Here is a 21,763-nt window from a genome sequence, read left to right on the forward strand (position 1 = left end):
GCAAATATCAGAGTGAGTCTAATCGTGAAAACGAAAAACTGCTAACCCTAAAATATGTCCACCAGACCTATGAACCATAAATAGTAAGTGTCACATGCAACGTAAACGGTCACGTGACCATGAAGTGCTGAAACTGTAACAGACAGTTGATGTGAATGTGATTGATTGATTATGGAGTAACATGCTGTTGCAAAGTATAATCAATGTTCTGACAAAAACCATCATGCATATTGCAATCTTCTGCTCAAATGCAATGGGATGTTTGTGACGCAAAATATACTCAAAATCGAAAGCTTTTTCAAAATGAAAAAGCTATGATGAGAGTGGGATTTGAACCCACGCCCTTTCGGACCAGATAACATGTGAATGAACCTTAGTCTGGCGCCTTAGACCGCTCGGCCATCTCACCGTTTGCAATTTTCTCTTTATGTTTTCTATCATGAGCGTTTGAATTTGCTGCCCTCCTTGGAAGCTGCTCGCTCGGTTTCTCCTGCACACAATCCTTTGTTGACCAGCACAAACACGGACATACTATTTGATTCATCAAATACACGTTACTTCCTGTGAAATAATGATACTACGCCAAGCGCAATGGCCATAGTTCCAGTTCTCGGCTCCCAAATAGTGCAGAATGTACCGTTCATCTAGCGCTATCGGAATGACTGCCGAATTCAGGACGACGCCTCTACATCTGAGGTTAGACAGTGTAGGGGACGCTGATATAAAACTGCAACGCACTGCACATAGAACAGCTGGATAATACAGGTTAGTCCTCAATAATGATATCGGAAGGAGATGGTATACTCACCCACCCAAGGTCGATGCTCGCTGCGTTTAGCTAAGCACAAGTTAGAAACGAAAGCTACGGCGAAAAGGATCGACTTGCAATGGTAGCCCATGCTCCTGCCCACACGGCCCATATGCAGATAAAGTGGTGCGAGATGCACACTATCTCGGCACTACTCGTGTCTGTCGAAAGTAGGTGCGATAGATGCTGGCGGTATCTTGAGGCACGCTTACAGCCATGCTGACACCTTTGAGCTTGCTGCTGATAAGGTGAACGAGAAGCAGAAGTACTTACGATACAACCAATTGTATAGCAATAGCACCTCCCTCGCCCATCACAACAACGGTAGCAGCAGGCGCGGCAAGACCAGCGCTCACTTGAGACGCCGAGAGACGATGCGGGTATGTCGGGAACTTCGGCTAAACGTGAAACAGATTTCAAACGATGTTGGATGCCCAGGAAAGTGGAATGCATACATTGGTGACCAGCGCGCGATCAGACAGTCCAAGGCATGAAGCAAAAGCCCAAGGGACAGCGAACCATGACAGCCCTACCGACATCTGTCGCACGATCGTGAGACATGAGCGTGAGCTCACACGACGATATTGCGAAAAATATTCCATTGACATAGGCCTTAATCGTAGATTGAGGAGCGATGGCGATTGCCTGTAACCGTTATCGCGTTAATACTGATGTCTTATATCGGCTAGATTCAAGATACTCACCCATTGCCAATATCCTATTGCAGGTCATATGTCATTATTTGAGACACGTTAGCAAAGTGCTCACCTTGATCGCAAAATACCCCGGCAAAACCTATAGATAATCAGCACAAACTGATATCTACGTCACGTTGGCAGACCACGGCACCTGATAACATCGCCGCTGCTCTAAAGACCATGTCCTGGCTCGACTTCATAGTGAGGTAGCTGCCGTCCTGGTTATCAATGACAGGCGCATCAATCCCTGCCTGCACGAGGAGGTCATACAGGGCGCCGACACCCCCTGTCTCTGGAGAGGTACCGCTGAACATTCGTGAGCATCTGATTGATCATGACCGTTGATGGACTTACTAGACATGACCAGCAAAGAGAGATATTATGATGAACAGAATGATGGTGTGTGCCCAGTCGCACATGAATGTAGCGTGGAGTCCGCCGAAAACCACGTACACGGCGATGCCGATCAGGAGCAGAAGCAAGCAGCGATGCTATTCATGCCGGTCAGAGCGTTGACTGTCACAGCTCCTCCGACTGATAGAGGTGGACAGAAAGAAGGAATGAGATACGCATATAATTTGACAGTGAGGAAAACACACGCAGGAGGGATCCACACACCACCAGTATGCATACGAAGCCATAAAACGTGAAGAGTACGTGCACGCTTGTACCGAATCGGGCCTTTGCGATCTGTTCGTTTGGTAAGTTAATATGAACTGTAGTGTCAACTAAGAGATGATCACCTCCAAGAACATGTGTGCGCCGTTTGCGTTCATCTTTACCTTTGCTGCTACCATTGCGAAGAATGCAAGCTGAATTGTACCTCCGACTCCGTACCACCTATCAACTGTTCGTGGTTACAAAGCTTCGTAATTATCCATAGAAAGAATACATTTCTCTCCCCCTTTTTTTTTGTACATTTATTTGTATACCGCGCTATGCGCGGTTATTTCTCTCCCCAAGGGCCACTCACACCTGCGATCAGGAGATCAATAGACGAAATAATGACGAGAGAGCGATACTGACCAAATTGATAAGCTGACGTGCTAGACTGCAGAAGTGTTGCGCTCCAAGTCCATGCGCTTACGCTGCAACCGATGAGTTCTATCTAATCAGGACTGATGTAACTCACATGCCACAGCATACGAGACCCGGCTTCCAGGGACCGTTAGACAAGAATCCATGACAGACACTTTTTGTGCTTACCTTTACGCTCCTAGAAGCGCTCTAGCAGGCGAAGAGAGCTTATCAGAGCTACATCCAGTACTGGAGAGGCGGAAGATACGGACGCTGAATTCCTCGGAAGAAGAAGGAGAGAAGTCAGAGAATTTGCGTTGCAACGTAGTCAATAGAAGCATGAGTGCTGCGAAAAAGAATCCGACGCCTATGCAGCATTAGTCTGAGATTTTATCATAGTAGATGAATTATACCAATGACGACGCCGTATCCGACGCTCTCATCTGTTCAATGCAATCAGTCAGTAAACTGTGAAGTAGACGGTTGTCCTTTATCCTGCATTCTCACTTAGCAAAGGCTTGAATTGGCCGGACGCGACATCGGATGTGGACATCGTGTGTGAGTGACACAGCAGCCAAAGAAGACCCTCCATTGGACGTCCACTCTTATGACATCTGGAGCTGGGCATGGTGGCATTCATTGATAAGCTGCCCGAGCGTCCACGGATAACGGAAGGCTTTCGTAGACGTCTTCTAGAAGACGTAAGTCACAGATAACACTATCGAAGTATGCATCAGACCTTACGCAGAAATCATCCGTAGCAGCTGCCTATCATAGCGCGATGACGTGCGAAAAGCAGCGCCAGCTGTGCCAAAATCTCACCGGCAACATTTAGACGAACTCAACGCACACAATCGCTGCTTTCGGTATGGCAAGCTACGCAAAGATAGTACTGGATAAGGCGTTCAAATTTCAAGCTTTGGAATGAGTTTGTGTAGCACGCTCTGCATGATCCTGAGAGACAGTTGGCGTCACTGCAGACATGAAGCAATTTGCGCATGTGACAAATGCTTAGCAAATGTTGACAGGTTTTTTGCCTTTGTGATCTCAATTTGCTGCGGTTCCTTCCCACATTCCATATTAAGTATTTGCATAATAATATGTTAGAGGCAGAAATTAAAAATCATATATTTTAAGAAATGACACCATTTTCAAACTCACCAAATACATTTAGAATTTGAGCGCTGTTGAATGTAATCATACATTTTGAATTTCAAACTATGACATGTATAAAATATCCAGTAGCAGATGAAGGTGTAATTACGGTGAATGACTTTCATTCTAGTAATCTTGGCTAGAATGACTTCAGTAGGGAAGTAGAATGTAGGCATAATCACACCTTCATCTGCTACTGGATATTTTATACATGTCATAGTTTGAAATTCAAAAATGTATAATTACATTCAACAGCACTCAAATTCTAAATGTATTTGGTGAGTTTGAAAATGGTGTCATTTCTTAAATATATGATATTAAATTTCTGCCTCCAACATATTATATGCAAATACTTAATACGGAATGTGGGAAGGAACCGTAGCAAATTGAGATCACAAAGGCAAAAAACCTGTCGACATTTGCTAAGCATTTGCCACATGCGCAAATCGCTTCATGTCTGCGGTGCGTACTGAGTCCGGACTACCATCCTGAACGCAGACAGTGCAGCACGTGACGCTTCGCAGCTCCCTAATAGGCTATAGCACGTCTTAGGGCGTCCATCTACAGACATACCCCACCTTATCCGAAGCATCCCCCTCGTCCCACACATAGCCTCGCTTTCGACCGTTATCCTGATTCCTGTAGCGCGATACGTCGGTCACCAAATAGTATTTTTAAGAGAGGTTCGGCACGTGATCGAAGCCATCAGCATCAATCCGACTTGAGCGCCCGACCGATTCGTGAACATCGAAGCTCTCTCACAGTGGTGTACCACTTGTTCACGCTGTGCATCTTCTATAACTATTCCAAAGTTGCAGAAATTCAGGTTACATTACTGAGACGACACCGCTAAAGGAGACCAATAGCCAGAACATTTCTCCCTCATACCGTGACGACGCGGACGCAAACATCATTGCCTGCAGTAAACGCGACGCTCTGCGATCAATATTAGTAGTATAACTATTCATGTTCTTCGGCTTCGACAACTCACAATTGTCATTCTGATAGTTGCATTAACTTCTGCACTCGATGGAATGGGCAATATATGACATGATAATCCGCATTTTCGACATTCTCCGCTATGACACCCGTACTCTATTTAATTGCTCCCTGGTCAACCATGCTTTCGCCGAGGCAGTTTCAAGGATATTGTACAGAGAGGTCACGCTCTCCCCGGCTAGTACAAATGTGCTTGACCTAAGAAGAAGAGACGACTTCTCAGTAAGCATCCCGTATCTTCGCAGTGGGACTCCAATGTCGCTCATAAAACTCAAAGCAAGGCATTCTTCACTCGGCTTGTATCCCGAGGAATGCGAAGCATGTCCTTTGTTTTGAGCTGAGTGGTGCATAATAGCATTGTTGTCTCTACGGAGCGAAACTCACGATGGTATTTGCACAAAAGGCTACCCCTCTCCTCGACCGTTTCCTCTGAATCCACTCTCAAAACACCTCGAGGAAGCATTTAAATGTTGGCATAACCTGACGACGGTGATATTGACACCGAGAATTTATCATCAAGATCTCCTCACCAATGTCTTGCCACTACTACCTACTCTCCCACTACTGCAGAATCTCAGTGTCAATACGTCATGCACGGATGACGTACATGCTCCTGGGCTCGTGCATATCTCAGGTCTGAAGGCACTGTGCATTCAGAATCCGACACGCGCGATTCTGCAGCTCTTGCCCAACTGGCTCGGAAAGCTAACAAGCTCACTGCGAGGCTTGCACCTTGTGGTAGGTTTGCAGTCACGCTTCAGAATTCGAAGCTGTCCAATTCACAATATCGGGCAGGATAATTGCGGCTCAATTACACCAGGCGTCCTCCGTTCATTCGTCCCTCATCTGTTCAAAATCGAGGCTCTCTCGCTCGGATTGTCTTATTCTCTCACGGATTTCGATGTCTTCACATTTCTGGAAGAAATGACCTCTTTGGTCTCACTTGACTTGCGGTACTATTTGGTACGAACTCGTTATAGCGGCTTGCGATCATCATCTGATCTTCTGGTGCGTCGTACAGCAACTCCGGCAACCGCCAAAATCTCCTCGTCTTGACCACCTGCGATCCCTCACTGTGAGATACACACCTGTGAATAATGCGAAGCATGCCACACGTCTCTGTAAATGGACTCGCATGGTAATTGAGCATGCACCGCTCGTCGAGCTGCGTCTCGTGTGTACGGAGGAAGACAGAGGCTCGAGTGTCAACTTCGATGGTCTTCTCGCCCATCTGTCGCATAAACACGCGAAGGTCCTCCGCATCCTAAGGATGGATAAGGCATTTGTCGGCAGAAAAGCCCTTCGCCATCTGTGTAGCTGCTGTGAGAATCTGGAGGAGCTCGCAATCGCAATATCAGGCGACTTGCTGGTGAGTGAGGTGCGCAGTGTACGCACGTGCCGCTGAAACCTACGATAATCCTCTGCGATCATTCCACAGCATCATTTACCCGAGCTGTTTACTTCGCTGCGCAACTTGCACACCATCCGCATCGAGACGCGCAATGCCAAGCGCAGTCGCGTTTTCTTGGATACAGATCAGGCTCGAGAGTTCATTGTTAGCTGTCCGGATCGCCTCCGGAGGCTTGCGATGGACGGCATGTTTTGGGAGGTGCGCGTATATGCATGTTCTGATGGTTGCTCTGACGGGTGTGCGCAGGGCCAATGGGTTTCAGACCCCCAGAATGAGGTGCGGTTCGTCGTACGGCAAGTGAACGCACAACGCGCTGCCTTGTGGGAGAAGACTTGATGCTGCAGTCATGCTTAAAGGGGGGCTTTTACACATCCTCGTTCACATGTCAAATGCCAGCGCGTCTAGAGTCGTGTGCAGATTACCAAAGTGTGCATGCCTGGACGTGGGAAGAAACAAGCCTATTACTTGCGGTCCAGCCTTTGCGTTTACATCTTTACCGTCCAGCGCTGTAATTAAGGAAACAGACCGCAAACCTGTTTCATATCGGCGCAGGAAGCAATCCAATATGACCGCAAATGTTGAAAGTCTGAAACCTGTCTGGCAGAAACATGAGCTCACTCGAAGACTTGAGAGAACCCCACAATGCCTAATACGGTATAGCTGAAGCATGTTATCCTCGTGGTGGTCTTGCAGCAATCAGCGGAATCGTGCCCCATGATGTGCGTGTGCTTCTCAATAGATTCTGGCCATCCGTGTGCTTCATACTCATCACCCTCGATCTTCTGCTCTGATGCTGTGCTAGCATAGCCACGATTCAGCGAATGTGCAGCATTGGCCGACCATAATGCAACGTCCGTGGCATGCACGTGCTTGAAAATCTTGCACCTTGTGCGACGAATGTGTCGCTATGAGCTGCAGGGTGAACAGATGAAGTAACACCTCGATCCTCACTCCATGCAAACGTTTTGAATGAAGAAGCACCGGAATTTACCGCCATAATGGTCGATCAGCGCGCTGCCAGCGACGAACTTCTATATCATAATTCATCTTCTCTGGTATCTTCGAGAACCAACTAGCTCATCTCGGAGCTCCCGGCGCAGACAACTCAATGGCCGGCTACAACGGATCTTACGGTCATGGGCAGCTTCTACGATCCAGTTCGCTGCTAGGAATGGTTAGGGCGCCGACTTTGCCCCATCCTCACGTAGGCCCAGTATGTCATAAACGGCTGTGGACCTTGGTGTTTCTATCTTTGCTCTCTCAGACAGCGCAAATCCGGCTTCGTCCCTCCGCTTTTTTTCGTTTCCCTTCTTACCGGTCACTTGAACATGTGCGAATATGAATAGTGAGCGAGCTTGTTACCTGCTCCGACCACTCGTTTTCCCTGATTTTTTTCCCGTAGCATAGGTGACTACTATAGAGGCTGTCAGGTACAGTTCATTTTCCATACTCCTGGCGAAGCCTGACCGTGCAAATTCTTGCATGCCAACAGCACTTCCATGGCCGATATTACTCGGGGGAGGTATTCGATTGCAATTCACCGGATTGCAGGACGAGCCAGGCACACAAGCACAGCAGAGGCTTAAACTGTCGTTGTCCAAGCGTACGTGCATCTGCAGGTATTTCTTTTCGCATAGCTGAGCCTGAATGGGCACATGTCACCGACCCGCTTATCTAGGTGTCAGTTGACCGCCAGCGCGTGCAGAATATGTTTTATACCAAGCATCCTGAATGCGAGTAGACATGCCTGGTGCTGGCTGCAGGACGATAATCTCTGTATCATTACTTACGGTTTACCTCTGCATGTTCGAGCCTGGTGCAAAACTAATGCAAGACCAATTCGCAGCTTCCATCGCCCTGACATTGACAGAGCTCACCATCATCGACGCTAACAATGCTGCACCGGACCGACTACTATGCACTGTAACAGCGCGCTGTGCAGCCTCAGTCGCTAACAAAACATGCCTTGATCACGGCGTCTCGCTCTATGTTCGATCCTTGTGACAAATGTTTTGTCTAACGATAGAGAGTTAACCACTTGCCACGACAGGCTGGATCACGCCGGACAACGGGTGAGCCCAACAAGGCTATCTGATGGCCGCCTGGCCTCTGACTCATTTACGAGGACGGAAATATCAGCGAGCCGCTGTCGACGATGCCCATGGTGCACATCAATCAGTAATAAAGCAACTGTTGCAGCTGGAGTTCGGTATCAGGAGCTCCGAGCGCCACACGCGTCTGCGCACAGCTTAGCTGGGCGTCTGGCGACATAGTGGCGCATCAGCACGAGCAAGAACATTGTCCACTTTCCCGCGCTGCTCCCACCGCTACCGTGAACCTAAGTGCCATTCGTCTGCGCCAACATTATTCCTGTCGATGATGCCCACTGAAGCTGACGTGTTCCCTGAGAGCATATGCACAGAGAGCACCACCGGCGGGACGGTGAAACACACGTACGCTCACCACTGCCACAGTTCGAATTCTCGCTGTACTGGTGACCTCCGGCGGTGGATCTAACGCATATGAGGGATGTCCAATTGCCAATGTGGGCGCCTTTGACCACAGCAGAATATTATAAAAGCAGGGTAGGTGACACCGAGACGAAGTTGCAACCCCCCACCCCACCCGCATCCGCACACGCACACTGAAACCACTCACGAACATGACTACGAACCCCGGTGGCCCCATCATCCCGGTAGCCCTCACCGACTGGGTTGAGCAGGGTATCAAGAACATCTACACCGCTACCACGGAGAACGCCTTAAATGCTGCGCTTGACGCATTCCTCAAAAGGGATGCACGCCTCACTGTGAATGGCAAAGCGGTGACGCCCCAGCAGTATGCGGCGCTGCTCCGAAGCGAGAAGGCCGGTGAGCTGAGCGCGAGCGTTAAGTTCGACTCCGTGGTAGCAGTGCCCGTCACGAGCGATGAGAGTGTGCCCCAGGTGCGTTACTTTGTATATATGACTCCTGGAAGAATTTGTTGAAATAATTGTCTGCAGACCGGGTCCGTGGGTGCATTCTACGAGGCTACCATCACCACGCACTTGATCAAGATTAGCCATGTGCAGTCGTCGCTCAATGTCGTGTGCGTGTTATTCATCTCATTCGACCTCACAATGATCTTGATGTCATTTGGTCGCGTTTAGCGTTGTAGAAGATGAGAAGCTCAAGGGACAGTATGACCCGCGGAGGGTATCGCTGTTAAACCAGGTGGTACTCGACACAGTTCCCATTGTTCAGCCTGGAGCCACGAAGGCCTAAGGGTTGACTACTGTATCATACTGTTGACTACGTATGCATTCCCTAATTCTCGCAACGGCAGGAGAGCTCGATAACGATGATGAGAAACCCGCCTTTGTAGAGCTTCGTTGGAACGTTGATGTTGACCTTTCATGATTGCAATGACGTTGAGTGTCCGAGAAATATTAATGTAGGCAGAGCTCGTTTATGCTCATTGCTGATGCAGTCAGGATAAAGGTTGCGATGTTGCACCAGCCTGTAGGTAGAGGTAACCTTGAGAGAACAACTGACACCAGACATGGCCGATGAGAGCTATAATGACTGTATCGTAGGGAAGTCGCACTGAGTGAAGTTGCATGCTATGTTGAGACCGAGAATAATCCGAGGGACTAGTATTGAGTCAACGATGTTCGAGTCTTCTGACTTTCACCCTTGACTAACGGTACTAAGAGTGCAGTGTCAAGTTCCATGATAAGTTGAGTCAGCCATTTCAAAATTAAAGAACCATCTGACCAAGAGTCTGACGAAACCGGAACTGAAGTACCTGAAGCAAATTTTAGTCACATTTGGGAAACTCTCAACGGATAGATGTGGCCACAGCTTCACAGCATGGTGCTCACGGTTTCGAAAGTTAGAGAATGCACAGCAACATACGGCTTAAATGAGCGTATCTCGTTAATGCATGTCTACGAAGCTCTGTGCCTCTTGTAAGAGTGGTGGCAGAGGTCCTTCTGCGACGTTCACCGTGACAGCGTCACTCGGAACGTCGGACGAAGTAACACACCGCAGACATGAAGCGATTTGCGCATGTGGCAAATGCTTAGCAAATGTCGACAGGCTTTTTGCCTTTGTGATCTCAATTTGCTACGGTTCCTTCCCACATTCCGTATTAAGTATTTGCATATAATATGTTGGAGGCAGAAATTTAATATCATATATTTAAGAAATGACACCATTTTCAAACTCACCAAATACATTTAGAATTTGAGTGCTGTTGAATGTAATCATACATTTTTGAATTTCAAACTATGACATGTATAAAATATCCAGTAGCAGATGAAGGTGTGATTATGCCTACATTCTACTTCCCTACTGAAGTCATTCTAGCCAAGATTACTAGAATGAAAGTCATTCACCGTAATTACACCTTCATCTGCTACTGGATATTTTATACATGTCATAGTTTGAAATTCAAAATGTATGATTACATTCAACAGCGCTCAAATTCTAAATGTATTTGGTGAGTTTGAAAATGGTGTCATTTCTTAAAATATATGATTTTAAATTTCTGCCTCTAACATATTATTATGCAAATACTTAATATGGAATGTGGGAAGGAACCATAGCAAATTGAGATCACAAAGGCAAAAAACCTGTCGACATTTGCTAAGCATTTGCCACATGCGCAAATTGCTTCATGTCTGCGGTGACAGTCTCGATTTCTGGATCCCGGCTCTGGTATCATTCACCAAATCATCCTCGAGAACTATGCATTCCTCGGTGGACTTATGATTGGTACGGCCGTACGGACTCGCACACGCCCAACGCGGGTGGTCTCGGTGTGGTCGCCTGCGGTGTCGGTGGTGCGGATGCCATCGACGTCTTGGCTAGGCTGCCTCCGAGTCGGGAGCTCAAGTGGGATCAGCGGCTGGAAGACCCCCAAAGGCAAATATTTTATATTCATGTCCCTGCCATCTGCTGATCTTCGCTCACAGATGTCATCCTCAAGGTTGCAGGCACTCTCACTCTCACTGTCAAGGGCGGTGGCTGGTGCCATCGTCGAGTACAAGGGTCGTGTCTCGAGTCGTTTTCATGCACGGATATGGCAACGATGCGTGCGATCCTTGCATTGGTCAGTGGGACAGACGGGACGTCAAGAAGAGCGAGAAGAACTCCAGTAAGTATCTGTTGCTTAGACGGTAATGAAATTGGTATCTGAACTTGTCCCCGCCCAGTCATTACTTCGTACAACCGTAACTTCACGGGCCGTAACGACGCCAACCCCGCAACCCACGCCTTCGTTGCCTCCCCCGACATTGTGACTGCGTTCCGTTCGCGGGTGACCTCCGCTTCAACCCCCCTCACAGACACCCTTACTGGCTCAGATGGCAAGCCGTTAAAGTTCAGCGACCCCGTCGGTAAGAAGCTCCCGCCAAGGGTTATGACCCGGGTAGAACACATTTCAGCCTCCCCGGAAGGAAATTGCCAGCGTTCGGTTTACGATCGACCCGAAGACCGACCGTCTCCAGACACTGAAGCCCTTCGCGCCATGGGATGGTAGGGCCGCTGAGGACCTCTTCATTCTCATCAAAGTCAAGGGCAAGTGCAGTGAGTACCCCTCTTGAGCATGCGATTGGAGATTGGGCATTGAGGAAGGATGTAGCGGCGGATCATATCTCTGCTGGTGGATCCTGGCTCAAGTACCGAGGACACTTTGAGAACATCTCTCGTGCGTGTTTCTCTGCCGTTGCTTGGATCACGTTCTGATATCCTCATTCATGTTCTGCACAGAGGACTGTCTGATCGGTGCCATCAATGCTGAGAACGGCGATGCGAACAACGTAAAGAACCAGGTCAACTGGCGAGTATGACGGTGTCCCGCAGACAGCTGCATACTACCTCGCCCGCAACATCAAGTGGGTCGTCGTCGGCGATTACAACTCCGGCGAAGGCTCCTCGCACGAGCACGCTGCGCTCGAGCCGCGCTTCCTCGGCGGTCTCGCAATCATCACCCGGTCGTTCGCGCGTATCCACGAGAAAAACTTGAAAAAGCAGGGTATGCTCGCGTTGACATTCGCGAACCCGGCCGACTACGACAAGGTGCAGCCCGACAACCGGGTGTCGATCCTCGGCCTGCAGGATTTCCAGCGTGGCAAGAACCTGACGCTCGAGCTTAAGCATAAGGATGGATCGAAGGATGAGATTCCTCTTGCGCATAGCTTCAATGCGGGACAGATTGAACGGTTCAAGGGGGCTCTGCGCTTAACCTGGTATGTCCATTCCTATCCTCTCGCGGTCCGATCGTCTGCTCACTGGTTTATTGCAGATGGCCGCGCACGCGAAGGCCAAGGCACAACAATAGACGCGTGGACCGACGCGGACGCTGGCGTAGAATGGCGAGGTATGGGGAAGAAGTATCGCATGGGTGATTAGGTTGCTAGTACTGTTGCAAGTGTATCTGATTTTTTTTTCATTATTCTGCTTTGTTTTGTCTCTCTGTCCGTCGTATGCAAGCTGTGTATAAAGCTAGAACGAACGAACGTTTGCGATAGTCTCTCATCGTTGAGATTGGGCGAGTGGTGGTGCCTGTGAGGAGGTCTCTTCGAGTTGACGTTGAATATTTGAATGTGGCCCAGTGTGAGTCCTTCGACTGATCTGTTTGCCGTCGAAAAAGCCGTTTGTAACCGCCTCTGTAGCCACCATTAACAAGAGAGGACAAGATACCTCGCATTTGCAAGTCAAGATTTTTGCTACCCAGCGGCTATACTGTGCTACATTTGCAATACATCATTATGGTGAGTCTAGCACAATACACAATGTAAGCTTGCAGATGCACGATGAGCGAGCCAGAGTATGTCTCCTGCAATCGCTTCGCTACCTCAACGTTGTCCGGGACCGGGGAAAGGCGCGATCGCTGGTTGTGGCTGGTGGCGGTGACTTGCGACAGGACTTTCGCGTGCGTGGTTCTGGTTGGTCTTGACGAACCTGACGTTTGTGTCGCTGAGGTTGCTCCGCATGCGCTGTAGCGGATGAGCAGACTCGACTTCGACGATTCGCTGCTGGTCGTACAAGGAGGCATTTATCACACCAGGCCTGTCACTCGGCGTTCCAAAATGACTAGCTTGAGTGCGAATAATCATGAGATTTTCGCGGCAAGGGCAAAGCGAGGTACGAAACAGTATATAGTCCGAGACAAGTAAGAACGTACTGAGATGGTGACGGAGAATGGATATGTTGGGCCAAGTACAAACATGGAGTGGAATGCTGTGGTACCTAGAGGTGCGGAATGAATTCTACCCAAGAGATGGCTTTGTATGCACCGGGAGGAAGGGCGCGGAGAGTGGTAAATGCGAGGACAAGGAGGATGAGTCGGGAGACAACGTATAATAGGGGAATGACGAGACCTGAAAACGTCCCTAGGACAACTATCGCTGTTCCAGTTGAACGTGTCATGATAAAGAATATAGACACCTCAAGGGCAGGAGAACAAGTGATCACAAGCGACAGTATTCGCCAAAGGTATTGCTCTATGACCGTTGGAAAATCGGAGAACCACGCAGTGCAATGGATGGTTCCGAAAATCATAGCAGGCACCGCAACTACACAGGACGCATTGAATACAGATCGGAATATGGAGAAGTCGAAGCCGTTGTGACTCCCTATTGAGGCGGCATGCCACCAGTCTTCACGACGAGGTTGACCGAAGATAAACCGCACAGGGCCCCGTATGATGATTGATAACAACAAAATGACTGCCAATACTGCATACAGCAGCCCACGATAGAACAAGTTTTTCGTGCCTCGAATGTTCTCAATCCGTTTGTGATACTTATTGCGAATGAATTCGCATGCCGCGTTCCAGACTACTTTCAGCGGATGAAGCAAGTTTTGCAAGCACGTCCTTTCCTCAAGTTGAACGGAGTGGCAATGTCCTAAGAGATCTGTGTGAGCTCTGCTGTACAGTCGTAGTCAAAATAGAGTGCTCGCCTGATGTCCTCGGCCCGGGGTGTGACTGCACTTTAGTAAAGCGCCGCAAATCACTGTCCCATAGACCAAGCTCGAATTCGTCATAAGAGCAATCTCCCTCCTCCACTATTCCATTCAGATTCGGTGCATCCGCCACATTCGCAATATTGCCCGGAGTATCCATTGCGACTGTAATAGCTTTCGGCTGTTTATGAAGCACAATTGGTACATCGATGCAGAACGGCTTCCTCAACCATAATGCATACATAGCGATTGCCATGATTGTGAAACTGGCCGTAAAAATCTCTAGTTCCGTGATGGGGAGGCCTTCAATGAAACGGACGAGAACCTGCAGCATAAACCAGAAAGTCTGAACGACTGCGGCCGTTTTAGACAGCCAATTCGCTTTGCTTTTGTCTTGGATTTCTACCTCCGATATATATAGGAAGTCCATTTTGTTTGAGTTGATGAGGTTGATAAGGTCGTCGGCGTTGAGCTGCTCTGTGCTGTGTGTTGAGGGGTTGCATAGCTCAAAACCTCCCATCAGAACAAAGAAGCCATGAGTAGTCGTCCAACCATGCTCTGCCAGAAGGTCTCAATGTTAACCTAAGGAAGCTTCAACTGAAAGGACTGCATATTACCTTTGAACTCATTCATCTGAGATATTTTACGAGCTTTCAAGTATTGACACGCCGCTATGTAAATGTAGATCTCCGATGCAATGATGGCACTAATGGTGAACCATATGCGGCGAAGCTTCTGAAACCAGGGGTCCTCTCCGTACGGCGGAATGTCGGGGTGAACAGCAGTCCAGACGCATGCGACGATGGTGGCGATGCAACTGGATACGATACTCAGGAGCGTTCGACAGTCGCCGAGTTTATCGCAAGATGGGGAAATGTCCCCGATGGACCGAACGTCGGCGATGGGTGCGGCGACTGAGCGCTGATTGAAGTAGTTAACAAGCACGAGAGCGAGGAGCATGATGTGGAGCGTCGAATGGCTTCTCGAGATGCAATGGATTATAAGGCTGGCAAGAACAAGCAGAGGGCAGAGCTCCCTAGTAAGAGAGTGCTGCGCATATAACTACGAGCTGTATGATGCTGGTCATAATTTTTGCACTGCATCGACTCGTTCTGGATACATTGAATTCGGAAGCTATGTCCTTCTGGAATAGAAGACAACCGCACGACACCGTACCTTACCCCAATTTTCACCTCAATTTGATTCTGCGATAAGAGTCGCAGATCCAATTTGAACCAAGTCGGGATGCTCGATCTGAGAATGCACCGCATACGGGCTTCTCGTGGCAATGCTATGCCCGTGCATTGGCATGCCGTCGGGCACAGCAATTCCAGGAATGGAAGATGCTATGTAAGAACCCACAGACATGCTGGCATGCGGAATCGAACGAGTAATCTTCTGTGGAAGGTGTGCTCATTTGTGTTCTACCTTAAAGAGACGCGCCGAAACTGAGAGACCGACACCATATTTGCACAGATGTGGACGGGGCTCAGGGCTTGCACACGTACATAAGCGCGGTTCGCTTCGTGAGCACGGACGCGGATGGATTATCCAATAAATAAGATCAAAGATGCCTGCGCAGTCCTCAATCAATATACAATACGCATCGTTGCGATAGCGGCTGTACGTCTACAAACCTGTACGCTGAAGCAAGAGCGGCAATGTAGACACGGCATCAACGGAATTACGTACATCACAGGACATATCAGAAACCACAGTTCTGGATGTCCGTCAAGTCTGAGAATTCGTGAACAGCAGATACGCGCATCAGTAGAGATCCGGCCTATGGAACCACACAGACTAACCTTATCTAACTTCCGCTCTACAGGCATCCCATTCTCGCAGGGACCATTATGTACACATCGTTATACGTATCATCGGGTGGCTCGGCATTGCATCGCTCGTTCTCGGATGCAAGGAGGATTCAGGAGTCGGATGATCAGGAGGGGAAGCGGGCAAGCGAGGTAGCAGAGGTCGACAATTGTCTATGAGACGTGGTTCCTGCACCGGCGACCATAAGCGCCAAAGAGATGGTGATGAAAGCCAGTCGAAGGGTGGCCAGTTCGCCGTGGCTTGTACTTCTCTTGCCACATAAACGGTCCCAAGGTGTTGCCAAAACAGTACGCGATGAGCACGCTTCGTGTGTCCCGCCACGACGCTCGACAGCCGAGAGAGCGAGCTCGAGAGCACGAAGTTGAACACAAACCCCGTCGTGCCAACGCCTGTTCCCACGGTGAATAAGCGCAGATTACACACACCGGATGTCACATATACCCCAAACACGCACTTGTCAGCCACTGCGCGTACAGCAGTCCAATTCAGTTGCTCCACGGCAGCACGTTGACGAGGAGCACGCCAGCGAGGTTTGGAATGAACTATATTGCGCGTACATCTTCCAGTCGGGCGGCGAGCCGCACGCCCGTCCAGATAGTGACGATTTCGATGATGCCGTCATCATAGCCGAGGAGCAGGTAGGTGAAGGCGAAAGGAGATACAATCATCTGTCCTTGGTTCGCGAGGTGGTATTGAGTGAGGAGAAGAGGGCGAAGAGCCACGGCCCGGGGTCAAGCAGCCCCTGGGGACTCCATGATGTGAAAAGGCGAACTAAGCATGGAGGCTCTCGACTCTCGAGGGACTGAAGAGCGCGTACTGTTGCACCCTGAAATGCTTGTTCTCCACGCCAGCCTGGTTTCCCTGTGGGTCCGGCGTTTCATATCACCGGACTAGTAGATGAAAAATACATACCTTCAGGTTGTATGGCCACCACAGTGGCATGTACCTGCTGCTTTTTCATGCTAAGGATCAACGTCTTGATCACTTGCTGTTACTTCTATTGTTCAAAGCCGTCTTGATCCCCTTTGTCTTTAAATTCGGCCTACGCCCATACTCACTGGCAGGGCATCTTAATTTCTTGAGAAGTTCGGAACCAAGCATACTTATGCCCGATGAACGGCATAGTGTCAACCACAACCGGAACCATCCAGCAGGCAGTACGTTCCACATTCGATTTAGCACAAATCAGATGCGCGAGCATACTCCTTTATAGGCTGATGACAATTTATTTTGATTGGTTTATATTCATACTGCGCCTGCACGCTGCAATGGCCGATTAGCGAACACGAAATGAATAACCACATTATGTAAAGTCACGCTTACCAAAATCCATCCAATGTTGTAACCCCGACACAAAAGCTACAATCGTCCAGTCATGGAGACCCAAGGAACATGGGAAGATCGCATGCCGAAATTTGGATATATTATATGAACTTGCCCACAATCGCGATCATTTAGTAGAAGTTATGGAAACGACATGTCGACGGTGGCTGACTCTGGTTTGCTTAGGGAGGTTGTAACCACCGATGGTCGTGATAGCGTCGAAGAGAACAATGTCAATGACTCACATAGCGTGAGATGGCCGCGCGGAGTCGATACCTTAAGGCTTTATCGTTCAACGACGTCGACGCGCTGAAGGCTAAAATCTTCGGATGCTGGTTGTTGTAGTCCCGCAAAGCAGATAATCATCATATAGAACGTGATGCTGTGGAGTACAGTGCGAGAAGATGAATGAAGCAAAGCTTCGCCGTGCATAAATCGGACAGCTAGCACTACTCGATAGAACAATTTCTCCAAAATCAGAAGGATTCTTTGCTTTCCAATTGTATAGATTGCACACTATGCAGTATAGATCCTTGATATGACAGGAAAGATGGTGTGTTTCAGGGCCTTGCAGAGTGCTCGCTACATCGATCATGGAAAAATGCTCAGCCAGCGAAGACATCGAGCTCAACGGCATATGACACCCACGCTTTCCGAAAATGCAGCTTGTGAGTGACACCCGAGTTATCACGCAGAAGCCTGATCCAGCGGCTCACACAAATGCTAGCGAACGCACACAGGCGTATCAGCACGAGAGAGTTCTATCGGTACGCAGTACAGAACGAAGCTTACATTGAACTTCTTTGCGTGCGCCATGTCTTGCTGTAGATTGCACGTGTATCCCGAGCTGTGCGTTTCACATTAGACAAAGTGCCAGTAATGCAATAGTACGTTCTTACTCACCGACAATCTGGTTGGATCGTCTCTCCCGCTGTCAGTCCTCGAGGTTAACACCGATCATGAATGCGATTATCACTTATCATCCGACCTGCACGTTTCTGATCCAGCCGCCAGAACGGTATAGTGTCCACGATGAACATTTGAATGCAATCTCCGCAGACCCATTTGTCTTCGGACCAGTTACGATATTTCTCGCTCTTGCTGGCGAACATCTCTTGCATTAGCCGGGAGCCACGATTGATTTTGCTCACAGCCTGTCCTAGACCACGCTCCGCGGGATTCCGCCTCAGTTCAAGAGGAAGATAGAATTGAAAGTCAAGACCGATGACGCCTTCGAGGTAATCCCAGTCTATTCGAGCGCGACGTTTTGAATGGAAACAACTGGCGACAACGATTAAGAAGCAACATACTTGTTTCGTTGTAGAGATGTTGTGCTCCAAGACCATCTAAACTTGTCATTGAACTGCAACTTGAACCTGGCGAGAATAATGCTTAGATAGTGCCAGGCTGCCAGCTTGTGGACACAACAAGTTCAGACGTACACCTGTCGTATCTTCCGTTCCTAGTATCGAGAATAAAACTATTCACGGGCATAGACTGGAGGTTCTCTGAGATTGATACGTTCCGCTTATCCAAAATTTTCTTCAGGGATTTCCATAAAAAGCCCTTTGTAGGCCCGTCATCATTTAGCACACCGCCGACGGTGATTGTTGATCCAATGGTGCGTTCTTCGTACGCACGCAGGATGGCTCGAGGACCACAATACAGGAAGATCCCACCCCAGTCATCTGGAATCGTCCTTAAGCAGCGGAAGGAGATCGAGTTAGAAAGCTTACGGACAAGTGTCGATACATGAGGTGTTACCATCAGCCCCCATGGCCCAAAATCCCAGACTCTTCAAAAACGTCGCCACCTCGCGTATTTGCTGAAGCTCCGAGGATGTGAAAGTGTCCAAGAACATACGTTGCCTCTCAAGGCATGGCCCCTCAGCCTCCGCGAGAGCCATGTAGGAACTCTCAACGATCTTGAAGTTATCATCAAATTCAAGACTCGGATGACCTGACCCATGTCCCTCCATGGTTGTCAGTAGCCATGTTCGATATAGCGAGGATCGGAAGCGCCACGTTTCGATGGGAGTTAGCTTACTCGACCGCGAGGTCCTGTCCTTATTTCTGCATCGTCCTTCCTTCTCTGAGTTCACCCTCATCAGATTATGCACAAGGTCAATGCTTACAGCCAACTATAGAGTCCCTCTAAATCGGAGACAACGGCGGCATTTGTAGCCAAAATACGTTCCTCCTCGCGAGTCGGTGCTTGTTCTATAACGTCGCTTTCGCTGGGAATCTCATCAACCGGGCGGTGAAACGGTCGCTGCACCTGGCAGCGAGCAAGACGCAATGCCTGTGGCAGTGTCGAGCCCACTAGATAGTAAGGCCATGGCTGCTGGTGATGCGATTCAGTCATGTTGACCTGCTGATTGAAGACCAAGTCGAGTAATGTCACTGGTTAGGCGCTAAGAGGCGGCGATAACTGGAGATCACTGACCACACTCTAGCATATAAGTAATTATAAGTGAGCCTTTAGTAGCTATTTCCCCACATAAAATGGGCAATATTGGATGGACACGTGTTGACTCCGTCGCAATGGAAAATACATTCTATGTGGCCACCTTTCAGACATGGTGCAACCCTCTCAGTGGGACCTATCGTCACCGAGTACTAGGCCAATACATAGCGCGTTGGTTTACAAACCGATAAACATGGTGGACAGAAATGCCTTCACGTCTCCGATGCTAGCCTACACTCACATTCGCACAACAGCGCGCTTGAGACTCGAATAAGGCAGAACACGAATTACTTTCGACGCTGCAATACGGTACTCAAAGATGGCGGATGAACATTATCTTGAGTGTTCCAGATCCCAATCCTTCCATTGAACTTCAAGAGATGGTGATTTTCTTCGGCGCCTGGTCAGGCGTCGTCTTCGGATACGTCACGGTCAACACGCCGTTGTCCATCGATGCCTTTATGTCGTCGCTCTGCACACGCTCAGTCAGTCCACCGTCGAGAAAGCACGGGAAAGAGAGGCAGTGCTTACCTTGATGCCTTGGGGCAGCGGGATTGCGCGCTGGAACTTGCCATAGCGGCGCTCGCGAATGGCGTAACCATGCTCATCACGCTCGGAGGAGATCTTTGACTCGCCCGAGACGGTCAGGGCGCCGTTGTGGACGTCGATCTGCACGTTCTCTTTGTTGAGCCCAGGCAGCTCGAACGTCGCAGTCACGAGGTTGTGTTCAGTGTTTTCGTGAACGTCCATCCTACATTGCAGAGAGTAAGTACGAAGCTCGACGACAACAAGTGGATTAGCAGCAGATACGTACCTTGGGCGAAGGAATCGCGGCGACCCATCCTGCCTCTGCACCTGGCGGTCGCCGTTCTGCGAAGAGCCATGCGAGCCAGCACGAGCGGAGAACGCCTCGTCGAACAGGCGGTCAAAGTCGGCGAGGGAATAGAAAGGCTCGTAGAAGAATGTCGAGAGGGACATGTCGAGTCTTGCGGTCGCGAAGGAAGAAGAGCTTATAGAGTGAAGTAGAGCGAAGCGTAGCGAGTGTCTCAGCAAATTATTTTTATTTGTTTTGTATTGAAGAGCAGAAGCGGATGGGCGAGGGGATTATATACCTCGAGGCCGCGAGCGATGTGGACGCAGACGTCATGGCCGGTATCAGCGAGCGAACGTTCGCGAAGAGACAGAGACTGTCTAGAACGTAGCACGCGGCCGCTGTCCAGTGATGCCCAGCAAAATCCAGAAAGGCAGGGAAAATTCAGGCAGCGGGCGCGCACCATACATGGAATGTCTGATTTCGGTGACTTTCGCTGTTGTTCTACCCTTCGAGACCAGCACAGCAGTAAGCCACACAAGGTGCAGGAAGCAGCTAGAAGCCACGGAAGGCAGCCTTGGTGAACAAACATATTGTATCGTAGTACCCGCTAATTCAGATGGAGTGTCAACGACCAAGGTAGAGTCCTATCAGCTGTCCGAGCAGAGTCCCTCGACCTTTGTTCTCATTTATCATTTCGCGGATTTCAGAGAGAATGGTGACCCGCTAAGTTTACCGAGGTTGTGAGAGGCAGGCGACAGGGAGGAAGAGGGTGTTCGCCACTGCGAACGGCGAGGATAGCGTGCCACCCACGGCAGACGCGATGCGATTTATCAATGTGGAAAATAGTGTGGGAATGTCGGCTGATGTACATTTGTGGCAAAGGTTTGCCAATGTAGCATTTAAATGGCAAATAGTTCACATTCACAGCCAAAGTAAAACATTTTCAGCATGAAATGCCATAGTTACAAATATTTGTCACATGTGTAAGAAATCAGTCGACATTCGCACACAATTTCCCACCTTGATAAATTGCGTCCCTCGCTGCCTACCAGCGTGGGAGAGCACGTGCGACGTGGCAGAAACACGCGACGCGATTGTGGCGCCTGAAGGCAACCGCCGCCAGCAAGCACTCCTGGCCTCCTTCCTTCCCATTGCCACTGCTGCTGCTTGTTGTGTTTCCGACATACCCCCTCTTTTTTTTAATTCAGAGGCGTCTTGCATTTGCAAACAATTAGACGGTGCGTTTGTCGAATTGATCTCTATCCTTCCCGCCAAAGCTGTGCGGCA

General features: G+C 49.2%; 10 protein-coding genes and 1 non-coding gene across 11 annotated transcripts; 5 read left to right on the forward strand and 6 right to left on the reverse strand.

The window, feature by feature from the left end:
- Positions 1-315: 315 nt before the first annotated feature.
- On the reverse strand, positions 316-409 carry LAESUDRAFT_t61. The gene has a single exon. It is a non-coding gene; the product is annotated as a tRNA-Leu (tRNA).
- A 28-nt stretch (positions 410-437) lies between these two features.
- On the reverse strand, positions 438-3,076 carry LAESUDRAFT_715131 (uncharacterized protein; the record flags this gene model as incomplete). The annotated part of the gene is made up of 19 exons (XM_040907117.1): positions 438-531; positions 554-691; positions 739-752; positions 809-838; positions 1,021-1,048; positions 1,082-1,206; positions 1,328-1,453; positions 1,513-1,526; positions 1,577-1,603; positions 1,658-1,812; positions 1,861-1,997; positions 2,125-2,196; positions 2,289-2,346; positions 2,480-2,481; positions 2,594-2,614; positions 2,713-2,733; positions 2,796-2,890; positions 2,937-2,966; positions 3,031-3,076. The coding sequence occupies 19 exons, from the start codon at positions 3,074-3,076 to the stop codon at positions 438-440; spliced, it is 1,233 nt and encodes a 410-aa protein (XP_040762826.1).
- A 1,631-nt stretch (positions 3,077-4,707) lies between these two features.
- On the forward strand, positions 4,708-6,424 carry LAESUDRAFT_656763 (uncharacterized protein; the record flags this gene model as incomplete). Its single annotated transcript, XM_040904641.1, has 6 exons — positions 4,708-4,899; positions 4,955-5,021; positions 5,081-5,415; positions 5,473-5,640; positions 5,699-6,046; positions 6,116-6,424. 6 exons carry the CDS (start codon positions 4,708-4,710, stop codon positions 6,422-6,424), a joined length of 1,419 nt encoding a protein of 472 aa, XP_040762827.1.
- Positions 6,425-7,323: 899 nt separating this feature from the next.
- Positions 7,324-8,051, forward strand: LAESUDRAFT_702670 (uncharacterized protein; the record flags this gene model as incomplete). Its single annotated transcript, XM_040906496.1, has 4 exons — positions 7,324-7,433; positions 7,491-7,518; positions 7,581-7,691; positions 7,767-8,051. A coding segment is annotated over exon 4 (231 nt), but the record flags the coding sequence as incomplete, so codon positions are not given.
- Positions 7,492-7,829, forward strand: LAESUDRAFT_656729 (uncharacterized protein; the record flags this gene model as incomplete). Its single annotated transcript, XM_040904637.1, has 3 exons — positions 7,492-7,518; positions 7,581-7,691; positions 7,767-7,829. Coding segments are annotated over 3 exons (201 nt in total), but the record flags the coding sequence as incomplete, so codon positions are not given.
- Positions 8,052-8,750: 699 nt separating the features above from the next.
- LAESUDRAFT_715133 (uncharacterized protein) lies at positions 8,751-9,351 on the forward strand (the record flags this gene model as incomplete). The annotated part of the gene is made up of 3 exons (XM_040907118.1): positions 8,751-9,032; positions 9,090-9,175; positions 9,237-9,351. The coding sequence occupies 3 exons, from the start codon at positions 8,751-8,753 to the stop codon at positions 9,349-9,351; spliced, it is 483 nt and encodes a 160-aa protein (XP_040762830.1).
- A 1,791-nt stretch (positions 9,352-11,142) lies between these two features.
- LAESUDRAFT_760542 (aconitase) lies at positions 11,143-12,483 on the forward strand (the record flags this gene model as incomplete). Its single annotated transcript, XM_040912758.1, has 6 exons — positions 11,143-11,227; positions 11,286-11,464; positions 11,517-11,658; positions 11,714-11,779; positions 11,842-11,891; positions 11,935-12,483. 6 exons carry the CDS (start codon positions 11,143-11,145, stop codon positions 12,481-12,483), a joined length of 1,071 nt encoding a protein of 356 aa, XP_040762831.1.
- A 530-nt stretch (positions 12,484-13,013) lies between these two features.
- Positions 13,014-15,060, reverse strand: LAESUDRAFT_727343 (uncharacterized protein). Its single transcript, XM_040909202.1, has 3 exons — positions 14,658-15,060; positions 14,038-14,598; positions 13,014-13,982 (listed from the first exon to the last, which is right to left on the reverse strand). Exons 1-3 carry the CDS (start codon positions 14,998-15,000, stop codon positions 13,324-13,326), a joined length of 1,563 nt encoding a protein of 520 aa, XP_040762832.1. The 5' UTR covers positions 15,001-15,060; the 3' UTR covers positions 13,014-13,323.
- Positions 15,061-17,540: 2,480 nt separating this feature from the next.
- Positions 17,541-19,609, reverse strand: LAESUDRAFT_727345 (uncharacterized protein). Its single transcript, XM_040909203.1, has 9 exons — positions 19,331-19,609; positions 18,937-19,268; positions 18,639-18,884; positions 18,507-18,572; positions 18,185-18,445; positions 18,100-18,127; positions 17,989-18,043; positions 17,845-17,919; positions 17,541-17,778 (listed from the first exon to the last, which is right to left on the reverse strand). Exons 1-8 carry the CDS (start codon positions 19,558-19,560, stop codon positions 17,884-17,886), a joined length of 1,254 nt encoding a protein of 417 aa, XP_040762833.1. The 5' UTR covers positions 19,561-19,609; the 3' UTR covers positions 17,541-17,778; positions 17,845-17,883.
- Positions 19,610-19,634: 25 nt separating this feature from the next.
- LAESUDRAFT_744057 (small heat shock protein) lies at positions 19,635-20,733 on the reverse strand. Its single transcript, XM_040911288.1, has 3 exons — positions 20,477-20,733; positions 20,194-20,413; positions 19,635-20,134 (listed from the first exon to the last, which is right to left on the reverse strand). Exons 1-3 carry the CDS (start codon positions 20,638-20,640, stop codon positions 20,036-20,038), a joined length of 483 nt encoding a protein of 160 aa, XP_040762834.1. The 5' UTR covers positions 20,641-20,733; the 3' UTR covers positions 19,635-20,035.
- LAESUDRAFT_727348 (uncharacterized protein) lies at positions 20,550-21,112 on the reverse strand. Its single transcript, XM_040909204.1, has one exon. It carries the CDS (start codon positions 21,063-21,065, stop codon positions 20,709-20,711), a length of 357 nt encoding a protein of 118 aa, XP_040762835.1. The 5' UTR covers positions 21,066-21,112; the 3' UTR covers positions 20,550-20,708.
- Positions 21,113-21,763: the final 651 nt, after the last annotated feature.

This window comes from Laetiporus sulphureus, assembly GCF_001632365.1.
Source record: "Laetiporus sulphureus 93-53 unplaced genomic scaffold LAESUscaffold_28, whole genome shotgun sequence".
Lineage (NCBI taxonomy): Eukaryota > Fungi > Basidiomycota > Agaricomycetes > Polyporales > Laetiporaceae > Laetiporus > Laetiporus sulphureus.